The sequence below is a fragment of the Oryza glaberrima genome, chromosome 2, assembly GCF_000147395.1.
Source record: "Oryza glaberrima chromosome 2, OglaRS2, whole genome shotgun sequence".
Lineage (NCBI taxonomy): Eukaryota > Viridiplantae > Streptophyta > Magnoliopsida > Poales > Poaceae > Oryza > Oryza glaberrima.
Window position 1 is genome coordinate 4,051,983 of NC_068327.1, and position 19,613 is coordinate 4,071,595.

Genomic DNA, 19,613 nt, shown 5'->3' on the forward strand with positions numbered 1-19,613 from the left:
TCTTATACAAGTTGACAGGGCACGGGAGCATCTAATCCGAGCTGTCGGCTTGCTCACGAATTCTCAACGATTCAGATTCAGGTGCTCCTTCCAGTCCACTGAGAGCATGGGCAACAGTGATCAATTGACTTAAGTTTTTTTTTTCTGTAGAATTCGTGTCAGACTATGTTCTGCATTTTAACGTGTAATATCAATGATTATATGTAATCTGACAAAATATGTAGGAGGGGTCTATGCAGACAAGAAATATTATAGAGCTGACAGCTCACGGCCGAGAACCTGTCCGAGGTCAGGGTCAGGCTCACTTTCCATGCAAAATGGCCTTCAACAAGTCTGCACGGCCATGATGATGCTCCTTGCCGGCTCTGGCCCTTAATTTGGATTATTATTGTGCTTTTGCATGCCCTTTTAGTCCATCCATCCACCTGTAATCTCTGTTCAAGCTTTTGCCTACTTGTCTTGTACTTCCTCCGTTTTATAATGTAATTCATCCTAACATTTCCTATATTCATATTAATATTTAAGGATCTAGATATATATATTTATCTAGATTCATTAACATCAATATAAATGTGGAGAATGCTAGAATGACTTACATTGTAAAACGGAGGGAGTATAAATTATAAACAGTTGTTTAGTCAGCTACATCCTCAAGTCCAGACAACTAATAGTGTTTCGCAGCGATCGACCGTAACGAAGGTGGTAGAGAAGAGATCAGGGGCGTCCGACCTGCTCGGGAGCTAGTTTTTTTTTTTTGTTTACTTGTATATTTTCACAGTAGAATTAATTTTAACTATTGGTTTATGAATTTTATTACTATCAATAGTCCAATGGTTTGAAAAAGGATAAGAGCACTAAATTGATATTACTCGAATAACGATCACCGTAAAAATTGAATTTATAGATCAATAACAATTAATCCTTTAGTAGTAACCAAGTTGTATTAATTAGTTCACTCATCTAAGTGTATTTACAGTCCCTTTTACACGAGCAGTGTAAAAGAAAAACTAAAAATGTTACAAGATGGAATTAAGAAATATTCAAGCATATATCTACTTAATTGTGATCTTAATTTAATTTTGTGTTGAGTTAGCTCGTAATTACAGAGCTGTGACTACTGCTGGTTTGCTCACTTGGGCTCTGCGCCTGCGGCTCACCGTCGCCGGCTGGAAACTCCGACGCCGCCGCCGCCGCCGGCGTCTTCACCTCCGTCGACGACGACGACGACGAGCCGGAGGCGGCGCCGCAGCTGCAGCACACGGCCGCCGCCACGTCGGGCGCCGCCGGCTCGGCGCGGCTCGACGCCGGGGTGGCGAGGAACGTCGGCCGCTCGTCGCCGGCCATGATCACCACCACGTGGTCCCGCCACTCCCGCGCCAGCCCGCCGCCGCCGCCGCCCGAGCCCTTCTCCCCACCACCACCACCACCACCATCCCGGCTCTCCTCGCCGCCGTCTTGCCCGCCGCCGCCGCCGCCGGCGGCGAGCTTCCAGTACGAGCACGCCAGCGCGAGCAGCGACAGCGCTATGAGCCCCAGCATCGCCGCCAGCCCGCCGAACAGGTACGGCACCGGCGACTGCCACGGAGACCGCGCCGCCACCGACGCCGTCGACGCCACCACCGCGCTCGAGCTCGGCCCCGCCGCCGCCGCCGCCGGGCCGCCGCCGTGAACCATGGCGTACTCGGCTCCCGGCCTCATTGCAGTATTCAGCTTAAATTTTCTCTGTTGTTTCAGAGAAAGAAGTGAGGCAATGTTGTGTACTCTCCTGGCTTAATCTCCTATTTATAGAGGCCCATGCATTAATAGCTCACTAATCAAGTCACTAACATGACAAGAAAATGACAACTCCATGAGAAAACAAGATTAATTAATTAAGGTGTAAAATATGATGCAAAATTATAATTTGTTTGGGGACTGATATATTGGCATAAGTAATTTCTTCATAGGTCAATTTGTTAGGCACAATGCATGATGATGTCAAGAAAAAATAATTATCCTACATGGGTAGCTAGGATTTGGGACAAATTCAAGAGGTATGTCATGATATGACAACACTTATAAATACTACTATATCAAATGCTTGATTACCAAAATAAACCTATCATACTAAATTAGTAGTTAATTCCTTCCCTAGATTAGAAGGGCCTGAAAAAAAAAATCTGCATCTGATTTGCCACTGGTCTTACGGCAAGGATATTACAAAAGCACTTCTCTTTGCTTGATAAGCTTGCTAACCTGATATTCTCAGTGCAAGCATGGTTGTTAAGTATAACAGATGCAAAAGCAACTCTCTTTTTAGCTTTAGTTGGCACTGCAGGGTACTATGGTTTGCTTACATATCTAACACTAACTAAAAACTCGCTTTTGCACATTTTGGGATTGGATCTCACGTTGCAAGAATCATGCTAATCTGTTGATCTGATCAGGCAAATCAGGAGCAGAGGAGTAGCAATGAAGGGATATGTCTCTCCATGTTCTGTTATAACTGAAAGCCTTTTTTTTTATTTTCTTTTTGCAGCATTGGTAGCTAGATCTTGCATCACTTGAAGAGTTGAAGATGGTATGGTTGTGAGTTGTGATGAGTCTTTGAGTCATCCTGAAACCAACTTTTATTATTATTATTGAGTTAGTTCTTATCAAGTTTGGCCTAAAAGGCAATGGTGCAATCTACAGTTGCAGGATATTACAAGCTATTAGCAACTAGTATCAAAACCATGTTCTTATCTGTAACCTCTTTATGTTTATGTTCAATTAATCTGAAGTGGAGTGAGCATTAATTACATGGATTGCAGATGTTGGAGGAGGTTCTAGTGTGCCAATTTTTTTAAAAGGAAAGGCTCCATAAAATGGACCTTGGAACTGTTTCCTATGAAATTCATGCGTTTTTTATGACTTAAATTTTCTCCTCGGCACCTTTTCATTTTCAATCACATAATATAACCTTTCACCTTTTCACCGAAAAGAAAGATGCCACCTTCTGCTTATTCACTATCGATGTTGCTTGTTGCTCTTAAAAGCACTAATTTGGTGTGATATTTATAATTTTACCTTGAGAACACTATAAATTTAGAAGAAAAAATGCAAACGGTACACTTGGCTGCAATAATTGAGATTTTGGCGAGATTCGTTTTCCTACAACAACAGAGTTTCGGTTTTCTGCGTAAATCTTTTCAGCATGCACTTCAAAACATGAAAACTACACAAAAGGGTTTTGGTTGAAATTATACACGCACCAAAGCTGCAAAAGTTGTAGAATCAAATGTGACAGATAAGGCTTTAGTGTCTCTAAAAGTAGAGGATAATGTCATAATGCTCCAGTGTGTTGCTTCATCTCTCCTACTTCCATAGACTCCAATCCTTTTTTTCAAAAGGCAGTGAGCTATCATTTTTGAGAGAAAGGCAGTAGCAATCGTTTTTTATATAAAAAAAAAGTTTAAGAGCTTTTAGATGCACCGTGAGATTTTAGCCACCTATAGAAAAATCAAAGGCGATTATTTTGCAAGTCGAATGTGATTGGGAACAGTTGACGATGACAAATTGAACAGTGCACCAACGATACAAGAAGGTTGCTCTCACTCTTTAATCTCTACTTTTTCATGCACGTTGTTTGCAAGATACATGAATATACAGATGCACCCTACCTTGTGGTAAAAAACCAACCTTTACTAACAGAAAAAAAAAAGCAGGATGGAAGATTTTTATTCGATTAAACACATCACACCTTAAAATCTTGACAAAAATTATGTACAACTTGAAAACAACATCGGCGCTTTATTTATATGACCTTGATAAAATCGGGTCGCAAAAATATGCCACCACTAAGATTGTCAATTTTACGATATATGAAAGGTTCTAAACTCTGAATTTTGATATGGCATTTTCATTAAAAATAACATGGTAACTGAATTTTTTTTACTGGTTAGTGAGCTGCTTCATCCAATAAATAAAAACTTTATTCAATAGCTATAGCTTGATTCTTGGACACGGTTGAACTAATTGGAGTATCTGATTGGAGTCCACTGCCAGGTGATCCAATTGGTTGGGCGATCACCATCAAGCCGGCCCATTGATTATGTCCTTTACCGGATGGATTTATTAGAACACTGCAAAAAGTGAAAAAAATGCAGAGGACTCTCTATGCTTAATTGAGTTCACTGGAATTAATCATGTTATTCCCTTTTGATTTTTGCGTGGTTTGGGCTCACATGCATGCTGCATGCAACTTCTTGTCTGGGTGGTTGCGTGGTTTTGTCGTGTGCACGGATGAACTACTTTTGGTTTTCTGAGTTGTCCAAATAGACGTGTTCTTTTATGATTAAAATATATAATTTACCTTAGTTTCCGTCATCACTTATTTTAAACTATTAAACAGTGTATTTCGTAATAAAACATTATAAATAGGAATTTATTTAATATTAAATATTAAATAAATTCATTTTTCAGATTTAAAATAATTAAAACTCAATCAATCATGTGCTAACAGTTTTCTCGTTTTATGTTTTAGCGCTTAATTTTTATCCGCCAAATAAGGCTTTAGTCTGATTGGATTACCGTTAAAATCAAGTTTGACTTTGAAAGGAAATCCATTTGAGGTATTTGACTTTTAAGTTTAAATATATCTGGAGAAAAAAATGACAACTAAAATATTACGATCCGCATATATAACTCATAAAGTATAAAGCCAATTATTCATAAAGTACAAAGCCGGTTATTCTGCTTTATTGATTCTATCCTGAGATGTGAGTGTAGCTATTTATCCATCTGTTTATAGGCAGAAAACAAAAGGAAGGGTAGAATATTAACTCTTAATTGTGTTTGATAAAGTTTATCTGCAACAGATTACACCTATAGTGGACTAGGAGAAGAATCAATGATATGAGTGGCCACTGGCCAGGTTTAGCTGGCCGATACATATATTGATGTATAATCCTTTTGCGTGTTCGCGAAAAAAAGTCGGATACTGGAGCTGGGGACAAAGAGCTAGGGCATAGCATCTATGAGAGGCCATGACCCACCTCCATGAGTTTGCCGGCCACCCGCCGCCGCCGCCGATCGCCGGGATAAGCTCAGACCCAACCGGAAGATGCCACACACAGAGAGAAGAGACAAATGGGCAAAAAAGAAAAGGTGCCAGCGTTGCCGGAAAAATTAAAAAGAAAGAAACAAAGAAAGGAAGGAAATTTCGCTTGCGAATTCGCGACGCAACTGATGACGAGCTGGGTCAGTGCAAGTCGCCATCGGATGATCAAATCGCCGGGTTGCCCCCCAGCCATGCCTGATCTCTGAATTTTGCTTTCAGCTTCTCCGCCCACAGGAATCGAATCAAATCGGAGATGTTCTTGCCTGCAGGCTGGCAATGGCCGCAATTGCTGCATTGCATTCTGCATATATTCAGTAGGAGAATGGGCACTGCAGCCCAGGTGCTCGGGACACTGTTGCTGTAGATCGGATTGGACATTATCAGGACAGGAACATGACGTGTTCATTGTCTGATGATGCTACTGCTCTTCAGATTTTCAGACCCTTCCGCTGAGCAGTCGCGAATCTAGGATGAAAATTAAGGTGGGGCTTGTAGTAAATTATTATTAACTTCTATTGCTAATCAAAATTAGATTTATAATTTTTTTATAAAAAGAGACAACATGTTGTGCAGTAAAAATATATATGCTACAACGGTTTGTAGGTTACTTTTTCCTTAACTTCTTCTAAGTAAAATATGTGCAGAGTTTTATTCTGCATATACTCCTACCGAAACACTGAAAAATCTATATGTACTTCTAAACTAAATATCTAATCTAGTTTAAGGGAAGAAAAAAAATACTATCGATCACCAATCTTGGGAAGCATAATTGGTTAGTCCACAGCCCGATATGGGCCAGCATGGCGTTACGATCGTCTTCCTCCTCTAGCAGCAATCGTGCATCCATGTATTATCTCTCCTTGCTGCTCTTTGATGATTCTCCAAGCTAACTAACACCACAGAGAGAAGGGAGACATGGGAGTTCAGGTTATTGGAGGTTTGGGCAAGTCCTAAGGGTAGATTCGCCCCTGCCCCTGAGGACGTCAAGTCAGTGGGTTCAGGATCTGAATATGATGCTGGTGCCCTTTTTCTTTATTTCTTTTCTTCCTTAGTTAACTCGATAATTTGAACAACAAAATTTGAAATTTACCTGAAAAAATTCAAACACCAAACCATGGGTGGAAGCTGGAAATACAGGGAAGCATCCGGAGATTCAGATGGTTTTGCGCTTTGAGGCGGAATCGGATTGTGCGATGATCAACTTGGCCTCTTTTCATGCCTCTGAACCTACGAGTTCACTGAATGCAGTCGATTCCGGCAGGTGCAGATGCTACTACTGATCTGGAACAGTGATCTCCAAACGAAAAGACGCTTCTTTTTTCTTTTCATCCATATGGGCAGGTCAGGCTGTCCATTTCTTACATTCTTGGTGTCACTTTAATTCACTGCTGTTAATTACACCAGCACTTATGAACAGTGCATTGCTAAATTCCCAATTCTGAATTTCTTCCTCACTTTATTTACAAAACCAGCTCTGAATTTCTGCAGCAAGAGCAAAAGAATATGAATCACCTACTATCGATAATGTGGTAGGGATGAAAACGGTCGGAAATGATAAAAAAATATCATTTTCTTTTGTTATTTCTACTATTTTTATAGAAATGGTCGAAAATAGGCATGAATGTTTCGTATTTATGAATTAAACTATTTAGTGTCAACTTCAATACGTCATTGACATAAATTCCAAAGAAAATAAAATTTTGAAACGGTAACGATAGATAAAGACATTATTATTATATTAGTTTTGTGAAACGGTAGGGAAATTTCCGTACTGTTTTCACCCCGGTGTTGTTGCCTGCAGCTGCAGTACAACTACAAACTGGGCCGCTTGTCAGCAACCTGAGAGGAAACGGTTGAGATGGGCTTAAAACTAGGCGTACATGACGACGTCTCCCTCCCAACTGGGCCGACTATGTAGGCCCATGGGCCGGACCATCAAGTTGGCCCACGAGGCCCATAAAGGAGAAGCCGGAATCGCCCATAAGTAAGAGTAGTAGTCAAGAGTTTCGGATACGCACGCCACGCGCAAACCCGATCTCTCCAACCTTGCGAAGGCGAAGCCCCCGTGAGATCTCCGGCCGCCGCCGCCGCCGCCATGGACGCCGTCGACTCGGTGGTCGACCCGCTGCGCGAGTTCGCCAAGGACAGCGTCCGCCTCGTCAAGCGCTGCCACAAGCCCGACCGCAAGGGTGAGCGCCAGATCCCGATCCCGACCCCGATCCCGCTCGAGGCCTCCCGATGGCGCCGCGCCAGATCTGATGTTTGTTTGGCGTTTGCTTGCTTGCTTGCTTGCAGAGTTCACCAAGGTGGCGGCGAGGACGGCGATCGGGTTCGTCGTCATGGGCTTCGTCGGCTTCTTCGTCAAGCTCATCTTCATCCCCATCAACAACATCATCGTCGGATCCGGCTGATTTGAGCACTAAGGTATATATATATATATTCTCTCGTCATGATCTGCCTCGATCTGGTTGCTTCGTGTCGATCGATCTCCGTGTGCATCCGGTTGTGTTTGTGGATGCGATGTGTTGTGCAATTCGGTAGGGGTTTAGTAGCAGTTCGCTTATATGTAATTCTGCACAATCCTTGAGTATTTGTTTGGAATTTGGATATTCCACGCAGCATCATGTTTTAGTTGATACAGTAATCAACACCAATTGCTATGAGATCACCTTAATCCACACCGAATTGACTTAAATGCATTTATTTGGGTACTTTTAGCCTGGGTTGCAGGTCAATTGTAGTTAAGTGGATACCATGATGCCATTTTATCTTTTGACCTTACTCATTTTGCTGAATCCTAGTCTCTTGGAGAACATTTTCTTCTGAATTTTGCTGCAGTAGTGTATATGTACGCTCTCCTTTTGATGCCTGTAGCGATGACCGATGCAAGTTTATACTGTCCCTTGTTAGACAACTCAGAACAATGAGTTTCTTCTGTCCTACATCTCCTATTCTCTCCTGCACTTTCAAGAGCAAGTGTTGCATGCAGGTGCCATTGTGTTTATGGATGTAATTTTCACGTGTTATCGGTCTGCAAGTGCCAAACTTCCAGACTTATAAACTCCAAGAAATGTTCCAGCCTGCTTAGGCAACTTTATCATGTTCTATATCTACTTATAGAACTTAACTCAAGGCTCATATCAATTGGTAGTTTAGTAATTTCAGCTATATGTTTTTACGGGACTGTTGTACCTTTGTGTCTTAGCAAGACAGTGTGCTACCATGATTTAGCTTTATTTTGCCTAGTTTCTATGCATGTGCAAGTGTAACCACACATATATAACACAAGCATATCTTGTTAGCATATGCAGATGTACTAATTCATACTTTATCAGCTTGGTTTGAAAAGACTGTTGAGAGATACTTAGGCGTGTGTTTTTCTCTTTACTATGTCAGGTTCGATCAAGAAAAAAAAAGTAATAGCTGATTTGGCAAATATTTATGTTTGTTTAGTTTAGCTCAGAAGTTTCAGTGGTATAATGACTAAAATAAACATTACCATTTCTGTTTTAACAGCTTGAAAACCATTCTTATAAGATTTTGGAACAATAAATATAAACCTTGAATCCTAGTTTTGAACCCAGAAGCCTTGGATCCTTCTTCTTAGTCTTGCATGAAGTGTTAGCTAGCTGTAACAAGCTAAAACAAATACCACCTCTGGTGGCCTAGCGGTAGCAAACCGGATATATTAGTTTTGCATGATCAAGTGTTAATGTGTATGTAATCCACTTCACCTTGTCTCATCATGACCCTCTTGCAACCACTGACCTACTCCAGCTTCCGTTTTGCTGTCATGCTTTTTGTGTTTTGTTTTGCTTCGGATGACTATATTCTGTTTGTGATCAGTTCTAAAGGATTTTGTTGCTTATCGTGCAGGCAAGAATTCGCAGGAGTTGAGGGTGGCGTCAAACATCGCAGAGACGGCTCCACTTCTCCGTTCCTGATGATTTCGTAAAGCAATCTCTGTAGGACCTTGTTGTTGAGTACAATTCCCCATTTCTTTCATTTGAAAGAAACAAAATACATTTTGCTGCCTGGAACGTTTTGTACCTGATACCGAGTAAACTTTATGAAGTAGTAGAGAGTAACAAAGTTTACAAATATCCCTTCTCGGTTGCATTGTCGTCTGTGTAATGGTGTGTCGTGCCCATCTCACTGCAAAGGTCACAAGGTTAACTCCTTTACTAGCTGCATGCAGTACTGTTCACAGACCTGTGGTTAGACGCAATTACAAGTGCGTCCTGATTATCACAAGTAATTGCACGCATGTGCAGAGATTAGGTACCAACCATGATCTTTCAGATAAGACATAGAAAGTAGAACGAAAATGTAACAAGCGTCTCATGATCTTTCGTCAATACTACAATATATGGAGTACATAGAAACCTGGGCACAACTCATGACGATGATGATTATCATCGTACTTGAAAAACAAAAGCACAACCCATAGACGATGATGCTGAATTGATGATGATCATCATCGTACTTATATAATGTAAAAAAACAAAGGTAAAAAAGAAAAGAAAAGAAGAGAGGTTAAAGGCAAACCAAAGGGCACACGGTTCATCTGTAGTGAGTGTTACAAGACAACATATGGGACGGACGACAAACCGCCAAATGTCGTAGCAGAAAGGCGAGATGCTAGTGCTTGCTGGAGATGCTGAAGGAGGTGACCTTCATGGGGGTGGCCACCACCAGCGGCGCCTCCGGGGTGTCGCTGACGGCGTACTTCTCGTGCATGAAGCGGCTGGCGACGATGGACTCGTCCTTGGGGATCACCTTGTAGCAGTAGCAGCTCTTGAGCCCCTCCTGGCACTGGTAGCACTCGTGGTGGCTGTTCTTCACCTGGAGGAAGTTCCACACCACGCTGTACTTCCCCACCGTCGCCACCAGATGCCTCTCCTGCTTCCCGTTCTCGGTCACCTACACCGCCCACACAGCACATTCACAAACATGAATTTTTGGGTTTGCAGGATGCAACAAAACCAACGATGTAAACGCATCAGCATTTGTATTCTAGTTTCATAATGACTAATAATACTTCCAAATTCCCAAGAGAGCTGGTTTTCAACGTATCATGGTTGATCAAACATACAACACTCCGGCATTTCTTAGCTACGCATACACCACAAAATATGGGGAAAACATGCAAGTGGAAACCATTACTAAGGTGGAAACTTGGAAATTATGCACAAAACTTATCAGAGAAGTCTAAGACAAAACTCACATATAGGTAATGTTATACTATTTAGGTAACCATATAAAAGTTCAAGATCAAGCTCGTGTACATTCACAAGGTATGAGACTAACAAACAGCGAAGAGAAAGAAACTATTCCTGATTGTCTTTTTGTCCATTATTTATCAATTATCTATCAAACGTAGTCAAATTTCATCCTCAGATTTTGTATGGTGTCAAATATTATCTTAGCTACATATTCGATTGTTTTGTGATTTTTTGAGAACATTCGTGCTTTGTTCTACATAGTTTCCACCATATATTTACTCTACAGCACAAAATGTGTGCTACTGCTGAGCATCAAAATAAGATGTGAAACCCAAGTGTAAAGCTTTAGGCTTTTAGCAACTACCCCTCGTTGTCAAACTTATGCAAGTAAAAGGTTGACACGAACAGCTTAAAGTGAGTCACTAGTTTTTAACAGCATGCGTACATTGCGAAAACAAAACATTTTAGCACTTTTTCATGGTATACTCCAAGAAGCTAAAATATAAGTTGGGATTTGGTCATAAGAGAAATAATAACATATGTGTTGCCAATCAAATCCAATTCATCGATCACTATTTTGGTCAAATTGCCAATGTCATACACAATACCCGAATCACAGTAGGCATGATCAATTTTAATGAGCGAAAGCTACAAACCTACAATACGGTTTTGCACAAGCAAATGGCTGAACAACTTCAAATGATTACTATGTACACATTATGTGGGATTGTGGATATACACCTTCATAAATTCATGGTTTCAGAATGCGCGAGATAACAAAAGACAGTTTTAACCATGTGAATTGATCTTGGCTAATGCACAAAAAAGTAAATTGAAATGAAGTGGAAGGCTATACTCACCCATGAGAACCTCCCTTCACGGAATATATTATTCTGTCCAGCAAGATGTGAATCAAGCGGGGTCAGCTTGAGCAACCTTGGGGCAGCAATTCTGTTGCCCATCCTCCCTCCAAACCCTGTCTTTTCCTTCCCATCCTTGTCAATGAAGATGGTGCATATAAGAATCAAGTACGTGTCAGTAGTTCCGAGGATCCACTTTCCATCGTAGGTGACGTCGACATGAGTAATTGGTGAACCCAGCCCTGGGAAGGCTGTCTTTGCCATTCTCATAGAACTCTTCGAGTACAGACGGATTTTCCCATCAAGTGAACCAACAACAATTGACCCATCTCCTGTTGAGGCGAAACACTGGAAGTTGGTGCCCCTAGAGAACTGATGCCCCTGTGTCCATTGCAGGACCGGCGACTCTGTAGCACTGGCTATGTTCTGCACAATCCCCCGACGGTCCCTCATGTCCCAACGGCATAACCTGTTGTCATCAAGCCCCAAGAAGGTAGACTCTGATGGGTCCATTTGCGCACCCTTGGAATCATTTGTGATATCCCTCATGTTAATATCTGCTCCGTCCTTCCCAAATTTCCATTCCGAGACGACCTTTCCGGTCTCAATGTCCAGCTGATGGACACCCTTGGCATGAGGCTTCCCATCAGTTGCCGGGCTCATCAGGAGCATGTTTGTCTCCGCACGCATAAGAAGCGCCTTCTTGGGTGTCGAGAAGTTTGTGCTCCCTCCAGAGAACTTGACCGACACGCCCTTTCCGTGTATCCCATGCTCGAAATTCCTCACCACCTGGATTCCCGAATCACCAACCAAGAAACTGTTGTCCAATGCACCAAGCGCAAGGCTCTGTATCCCTCCACCTTCCTCCACTGGCTCCTCATACTCCCTCAAGTCCTCCATGAGCGGCTTCAGAATGGGGCTACGCGACGGCATCGGGCTGCGACTCGGGCTCGGCGCAAACCCGTCTGTCGCGTCCTCCCAGATGGACTCGTCCCCGTCCTCCGGGCGCGCCCACGCCGCAAAATCCTTCCCGAACACCTTGGCGCGGCCCTCATCGGTGGCGGCGACGCCGTAGCTGTTCTCGAACAGGCAGCTCTGGTACTTGGCGTAGAAATTCGGGTAGCCATCGGCGTGGAGAAACTTGAGCGCCCAGACGCCGTCGGCGACGAAGTCGACCCGGCGCTGCGCGGGGAACGTCTTGAGCTGCAGCTCGGGCCCGACCCTGGCCCGGATCTTGGACCCCACGACGAGGCACCATGGGCCGGAGGAGGGGGCGTCGTCGTCGTCGTCGTCCCCGGCGCGGACGAAGGAGGCGGCGGCGAGGCGGTCGGAGATGATCCAGCGCGCGGAGGGGGAGGAGCCGCCGATGTGGAGGTAGAGCTTGACGGCGTTGAGGGCGGCGGGGGCGGCGGCGGAGGTGGGGGAGGGGCTAGGGTTGGGGGAGATGGGCTCGGCGTACTTGAGGTGGAGGCTGCGGAGGTGGCGGTCGATCGCGTCGATGGAGGCCGGGGTGGCCGCCGCGGCCGAGGACTTGGCGGCGCTGGGCTTGGCGGAGGAGGAGGGGGGTGGGGTGGCGAAGTCGGAGGAGGCGTCGGAGGCGTGGGAGGCGGAGTCGTCGTCCTCGGAGTCGGAGAGGTCGAGGTCCTCCCGGCTGTGCGAGCCTCCCATGGCGGCGGCGGCGGCGGCGGCGGCGGTTAGGGTTTCGGCGAGGAGGGGGAGGGGGAGGGGGAAGGGGAGGGAATTTGAAATTTGGGAGCGGAAGGAAATGGAGGAGGTGTTGAGATCTGGGGGAATAATATACGTTGGATCGAGGCTCTGAATTGAACACACCCAAACGGCACACACGCTTCCTCTTCAAATTGACCAGTACGTAGTTCCGTACTAGTACCTCCAAATACCCATATTTTATCAAATTTTAATACAAGTAATATTTCTTATTTTCATAATTTCCGATGCAATGATTACTCAAAAACTAAATTCATTTTGGGATAAAAGGAAGAAGCTAAAAATGAACTTATTATTATGGGACAGAGAAATTACTAAGGCCCCGTTGGAATCCACTTAAAAGAGTGGATTAAATTTTGAATTAAAGTGGCACACTTTTTAAATTACTAAACGGTGCATATCGTGCGAAAACTTTCTATATGAAGGTTATTCTAAAATACCAGATTAATCCATTTTTTAAGTTTGTAATAATTAAAACACAATTAATCACACGTTATTATCACCTCGGTTTGCGTAAAACACTTAATATTTATCTTCATCTTTATCTTAAGGAGATTTAAACACCACCTAAGTACTGGTATATATACTTTAGGCCCGTTCTTGAATTTATTTTTCTATAAGTAATTAAGATGTAGATTTTACCTCGATTTTTGTTATGGGTTTTAAACTGTTAAACGGTCATTTCTCGTAAAAAAAACTATATAGAAGTTAATTTAAAATATCAAATAAACCCATCTTTTTTCCAAATTTATAATAATTGAAACTCAATTAATTATGTGTTAATGTTTTTCTTGTTCTGCATGTAATAACTTTATCTTCATCTTAATCTATCTAAAACACCACCTTAGTACATGGCACGCAAGTTGGTGCTGGTTTTACATCGATTTTGATACTCACTCTACTTTGATTGCTGAATTTGAATATGAACTGATTTGTTGCCATTTGATACTGTAGTACCTTATAGTACTCTATTTTGAGCTCTCTCTGTTTTTTCATGAATAGCCTAATAGGTTTTTTTTAGATAATGCATAGCCTAATAGGTGAACAGTTGAATGATTTTGTGATAACTGTTCGAAGGTTTGACCGAATGAATGAACTAGGCATGCCAATTAACTGTTATAAAACTGAATATTGGTTTAAAAAGTAATTTAAAGAAATTTATATGGAGAAAGTTTTTGCGAAAACTACTTCGTTTATGAGCCAGGGAAGCATTCCACTAAATAGAATCAGAATGATTCCATTCCTTTGAAAAGAAAACACAGATAATATCTCAGCGGACTACGATAATTCAGTCGTTTTTAGCCAATTCTGATGAAAGTTAGGTGTCTCATGTCTGACTATCTCTGGTAAAGCGTGATGCACATATGTCATATGCAAGACAAGAGTTCGGGAAAAGAAGGGTTTTATCTAACTTCTATACGATTTACCATAATGTACACTAACAATCTTCATTTCTAGGACCTTAATAGAAATCACACCGCTGCACAAACGAAAAGTCATTTTCAGCCATTTGGTCATTTAGATCTAAATTTCCAAGCAGGAGCACGCAGTTTCTTATGAAATCGCTACTAATCTCGCAAAATAACGGAGAAATTCCTGTGTCCAAAAACAAAGCACAATATGCAATATTGCAAACGCTCTGCAATGTCATCTCCGACTTGAGAGAGTTGAGAGGCTCATGGCTACATAACAGTACTCATGTCTAAAGTTTTTCTCAGGTAGTTGTTTTCATTATGCCTATTTTGAAAGTAATTGTGGCATATTAGACACTAGGATATCAGCATGATAAAATGGTCAGCAGATTTCCATACGATAATGTAAAGCAAACATGATTGCAACCAATCTGGCATTTCTCGAGTCCTCTCCCTCTGCTTTCCAACAAGAGGGAGGAGGATGCAAGAACGAGTCAACAATGATGAACAAAATCAGAGGTTCTACTAGTATCAGCATCAAGAAAAACCAAGAGATTCTGGATGCAATCATCAATCGTGGCATCGTAAAACACTGTTGGCGCACCAGTGATCAGTGTATCACTTGTACATGTAAACCGTTATATTTATCAGTCACCACTAAACAACAAACAGTATTGTGAACATCGTGTCTGAACTCTGAACTCTGAAAATGGCATTTGTGATTCGTCCCAGTCAAGTATCAGTGAGGTACATACCTAATTCATCATGATCATTTGAAATGAGGAGCGGCAGTCTTCATGGAGAACACATCACTTTAGCTGGCAATTACACCTATTTCATAACACCTGATAGTGTTTATGGTAAAAGATTATTATGAGATTAGCTATACAAAAAGACTAGGCTTGAGCATGTTCTGCCATATGAGAGTATATGACGAGATCTTTGGAATCTTCATCCCAGATAAATATTGCAGACAAAATGACCTCTTAAATACTGAAATTCTGAAACAGGCTCCTGGAAAGGGGCACTGGTGTTATGATGCTGCTCAATGCAGTTAGAAGGTCACACGACAACAATAAATTGCACCCATACCATACCAGTGGCAGGACCATATGCATAAATGGAAAGGATATTCAGATCAAACAAAACCAAACATCAAATATCAGCGGTCCTGACTCATGAAAAAGCAATTTCCATGAAGCAGAAAACGGGAACATCCCAATACCAGGCTGGGACAAAGGAAAAAATCTTGAATCTGTCGAAAAAGTTATCCTTCTTTCTCATGTTAGAACTTAGAATATGGTACATACGAAATGGAGAATTTCAGCCATCGCTGCTATCCATGGATAAGCTGAACTATGCATCCCATTAGTTTCCAAAATCAAAAGAAAACCTCAAATGTAGTTAACACCTAGAGCTAGAAGATGAGAAGAGTTAAGCAGGAGTCAAGTGACTGGATCAATCAGGCTACCTGGTTTTTGGAGTAAAAGCAGAAGTTTCCAACAGCTCATCATCTTGAAATCTTGACATCACAGTGCTAATACTGAACAAAAGCAGTACATCAAAGACCATTTCTTAATTAGCTTAGGAGAAGTTTCCTACACTCATTCACCTCAAGTTCCTGAATTTTGACATCTATGCGCTATTATTGTATGAAAAAAAATCACACAGAGATTATTTGTTTTGTAAGAAATCTTGACATCATAGTGCTAGTACTGAACAAAAGCAGTACATCAAAGACCATTTCTTAATTAGCTTAGGAGAAGTTTCCTACACTCATTCACCTCAAGTTCCTGAATTTTGACATATATGCGCTATTATTGTACGAAAAAATAATCACACAGAGATTATTTGTTTTGTAAACTACTAATAGTATTAAACTATTAATCAACCAATGATCCCGATCCCAGAATCCCCACGTTTCCAACACACCAACAATTCATGTATGAGTATGAAAATTCACAAGTTGCTGTGCAAGCAACATGATAGGCATAAACTACACAATACCTACTACTGCAAGAAAAACTACAGAATAGTACAGAGTTAACGCCGCAAGATTATGTGAAAAGGGAAACTTGTATGCATGCTTTCGTTTCTTCTTTGGTTACAACAGCAGAAAGAAGCATGCAAAATGTACAGCTAAAACTAGTACACTACACATCATGATCAAAGTAAAGGCATTTAGCCGAACACCTAACGGGGGGGCCAAACCTTACAGAGTTTACATGGGGGTTGCGTCGCCACCACGGCGGGTGCGCGATTGGTAGCGCCTTTGCTCCCTTCTCACGGAAGGATTTCTCGCCATCAGCTCGCGGAGGCGGAGACGGCGGCGCGGCAGACGGGGCAGGCGGCCGCCCTGGCGAGCCACCGGTCGACGCAGGCGGCGTGGAACGCATGGCCGCAGGCGGGCAGCGCGCGCCACCGCTCGCCCGCGCACGCGGCCTCAAGGCAAACAGCGCAGAGCTCCGGCGAGGCGGAGGCGGAGGCGGACGCGGCGAAGCAGGGAAGGAAGCGGAGGTCCGCGGGGGAGAGGCCCGCGCGGGAGGGCGTGTACGAGGTCTCCGGGACGCGGTACCGGCTCCTCCCGGCCCCGCCGTGGCGCTGGTTCCGGAACGCCCGGGCCGCGACGACGAGGTGGAGCAGCAGGATGGCGGCCGCCGCGGCGAAGAGGAGGAACAGCGCGAGCGCGGCGGCCATCACCGCCGCCTGCACGCCGAGCGACAGGAGACGCGCGCCGGCGCCGGCGCAGTCCGGCCGCCTCCGCCGGTGGCGCCTCCCCTTCCCGTCCTGGTCCGCGGCGGCCGCGGCGTCGCCGGCGGCGGGCGGGGGCGGGGCCATGTCGCGCGCGCGCGGCCGCGTCGGGGGGGTCGGGTTCGGGTCGGAATATTCGGCGCGTGGGGAGATTTTTTTTCTTTCTTTTGGGGGGGGGGGGGGGGGGGGGGGGGGGGCGTTGCGGTTTCGGACGGTTTCAGGGTGCACACAATGTTTGGCACTTCTCGTCACGTACTTAAATCCCTTCTCCATTTCATAGAAACTTATTTTTTTCCAGAAAAAACAAATAAGTTTGTTTTTTTAAGGTAGTGTCACTTTCTATCGAAGAAGAAGATAGAGCACGTAAAAAAATCATTAGCACGTAATTAATTGAGTCATAATTGTTACAAAGTTAAAAATGAATTTATTTGATATTTCACAGCAACTTTTATATAGAAAGTTTCCGTGTGAAACACCTTAACGTATGAAAATTAAGATAAAATTGATATCTTGATGAGAAAATAATACCATCTAAATAAAACTTCTACAAGTGGAGTATAGTTGATTGCCCTCGAGAAGCTCATCCGAATGCGACCGAGCAGAGGCAGATCCAGGACAAAATTATAGAGGGAACTCATCATCTTCCTCCTACATTTTCCTTCCTACCAATGATATCCAGCAAGGTATAGGTCACTCGAGTTCCCCAACATCCACGTTGGATCCGCTTCTGCGAACAAGTGAAGGCTAGTAATAAGATTGTTTTCTCCTATATTTTGTTCTCTCTAAATATGAGAATGTGTAAGCAGGAAATTTGGTAGCAAATCATTTCATGGTGTAGGACAATAGGTGGATGTTGTCGTATCAAATTTAGTTTTGTTAGCGATTTCGATAGTGACGTTGGAGAATGAATTGATGGAGAAAATGATTAAGGCTGTTCTTTTTGGATGAAATACGTACGGACAACGACTTGTTGATAATGGATTTACCTATCAGGATGGACTAAATATTGTATGTAAATAGCATGAATAAGTAACCGACTGAACGTGGACGTAGAAAGTTTTAGAAGTAATTAAAGAAATCGTACTTTTAAAAGCATGGTGTGATTAATTAATCAATTTATAAATAATTTAGGCTAATAATTTAAAATGAAGGGATTGTTTGAGGGGAGATGATTGAGGAAGATTAAGAAGATTAAGCCTCCATTTCCTCACGGAAGCCGTCAAGCATTCTAGCGTTGCTCTCTTTCCACGGTATCCAGCAACTCGTTATGATTTCCGCGTCGAAGAGCTTCTTGCTTTCCAATTGTAAGCAACGCCAAGCTTCACACCACCATTATAATCTTATTAAAACATGATGTGTAATTTGTGAAAATATTTAAGCTTCTATTAGCTTAGCCCTAAATGTGAAGATTTTTTTAAGCTCTACCACTGATCCTAGTTATGGCTATTAGCTCTAACTATCAGGTTTAAATCTTGCCATTCTTGGTGCTTGCAATTAAATATGCTCATATATAGTTGGCTAAGCTCATACTAGTTCCCTAGCAATTAAACTCATATATAGTTGGCTATTGTGTTAAAATATATATGTTCATCTTATATGGACTTTAAACGGTGTAGAGTGATCCAGATTGCAAGAAAGTAAAGATTACCTTTGATCATCTTTATGATTTCAATATATACATTCAATTCCATTTACTACTCCCTCCGTTTCGTTTTTAAAAATCTCTCCGTTTGACTAAGTTTATAGAAAAATATAGTAGCACTTTCAACACAAAACAAACATATTATCAAAATATATTCCATGCTAGATTTAATAAAATTAATTTGGTGTTTAAAATATTGCTAATTTTTCTATAAGCTTAGTTAAACTTAATAATGTTTGACTAAAAAAAGTCAAAATGACCTATAATATTAAACGGAGGGAGTAGTAGATATTATATAAAAGCGCCAAGGATGGGAGGCAAGCGTGAAACGCGTGATAGCAAAAGAAAATATTGACATACAAATCACACACACACACACACAAAATTGTGATGGCTGCATATAACATATATACTGCACAGAGAAATGGTAAACTTAAAAAATGGTACCCTCTCATTTGGATATGAAGTTTAACCATTCTTCTTATTAAAAAAAACTCGAATATGTAAAATACCATGCTTAAAATACCTTCAATTATAAGAACAAGTCTTATAACAGTCAAAATAATGCTAACCATTTTTAAATATAAACCTGTTGAATCTTTGATATATTGTTTGTCCATTCTTTTTATTAAAAATTATTTGCAAACATGAAAAATATAAGTAATACTTAAAGTACCTTTAATAGTATGAGTAAGACATAGTTTTATTAATTAAATACTACTCCATACTCATAAAAGAAGTCATTTAGGACAATATTTAAGTCAAACCTTGGGAATATAAATCATGAATAACTTTCAAGTTGTTGAGTTTGAAAATAAAAAATTTATATGTATAGATTTGTCTTGAAAAATACTTTCATAAAAGTATATATATATATATATATATATATATTACTTTTTAATAAATATTTTTATAGAA

At 42.0% G+C, this 19,613-nt stretch overlaps 3 protein-coding genes across 4 annotated transcripts; all 3 read right to left on the reverse strand.

The window, feature by feature from the left end:
* Positions 1-606: 606 nt before the first annotated feature.
* LOC127763954 (protein GLUTAMINE DUMPER 5-like) lies at positions 607-2,204 on the reverse strand. Its single transcript, XM_052288761.1, has one exon. It carries the CDS (start codon positions 1,696-1,698, stop codon positions 1,090-1,092), a length of 609 nt encoding a protein of 202 aa, XP_052144721.1. The 5' UTR covers positions 1,699-2,204; the 3' UTR covers positions 607-1,089.
* A 7,153-nt stretch (positions 2,205-9,357) lies between these two features.
* Positions 9,358-13,004, reverse strand: LOC127762339 (protein CYPRO4-like). Its single transcript, XM_052286817.1, has 2 exons — positions 11,166-13,004; positions 9,358-10,003 (listed from the first exon to the last, which is right to left on the reverse strand). Exons 1-2 carry the CDS (start codon positions 12,831-12,833, stop codon positions 9,722-9,724), a joined length of 1,950 nt encoding a protein of 649 aa, XP_052142777.1. The 5' UTR covers positions 12,834-13,004; the 3' UTR covers positions 9,358-9,721.
* Positions 13,005-14,708: 1,704 nt separating this feature from the next.
* On the reverse strand, positions 14,709-17,186 carry LOC127762340 (RING-H2 finger protein ATL56-like). 2 transcript variants are annotated; one of them, XM_052286819.1, is made up of 3 exons: positions 16,514-17,186; positions 15,774-15,845; positions 14,709-15,147 (listed from the first exon to the last, which is right to left on the reverse strand). In XM_052286819.1, exon 1 carries the CDS (start codon positions 17,138-17,140, stop codon positions 16,607-16,609), a length of 534 nt encoding a protein of 177 aa, XP_052142779.1. In that variant the 5' UTR covers positions 17,141-17,186; the 3' UTR covers positions 14,709-15,147; positions 15,774-15,845; positions 16,514-16,606. The 2 variants fall into 2 exon arrangements, with proteins under 2 accessions (XP_052142779.1, XP_052142778.1); XM_052286818.1 differs by having other exon boundaries at positions 14,709-15,845.
* Between the last annotated feature and the right edge of the window lie 2,427 nt (positions 17,187-19,613).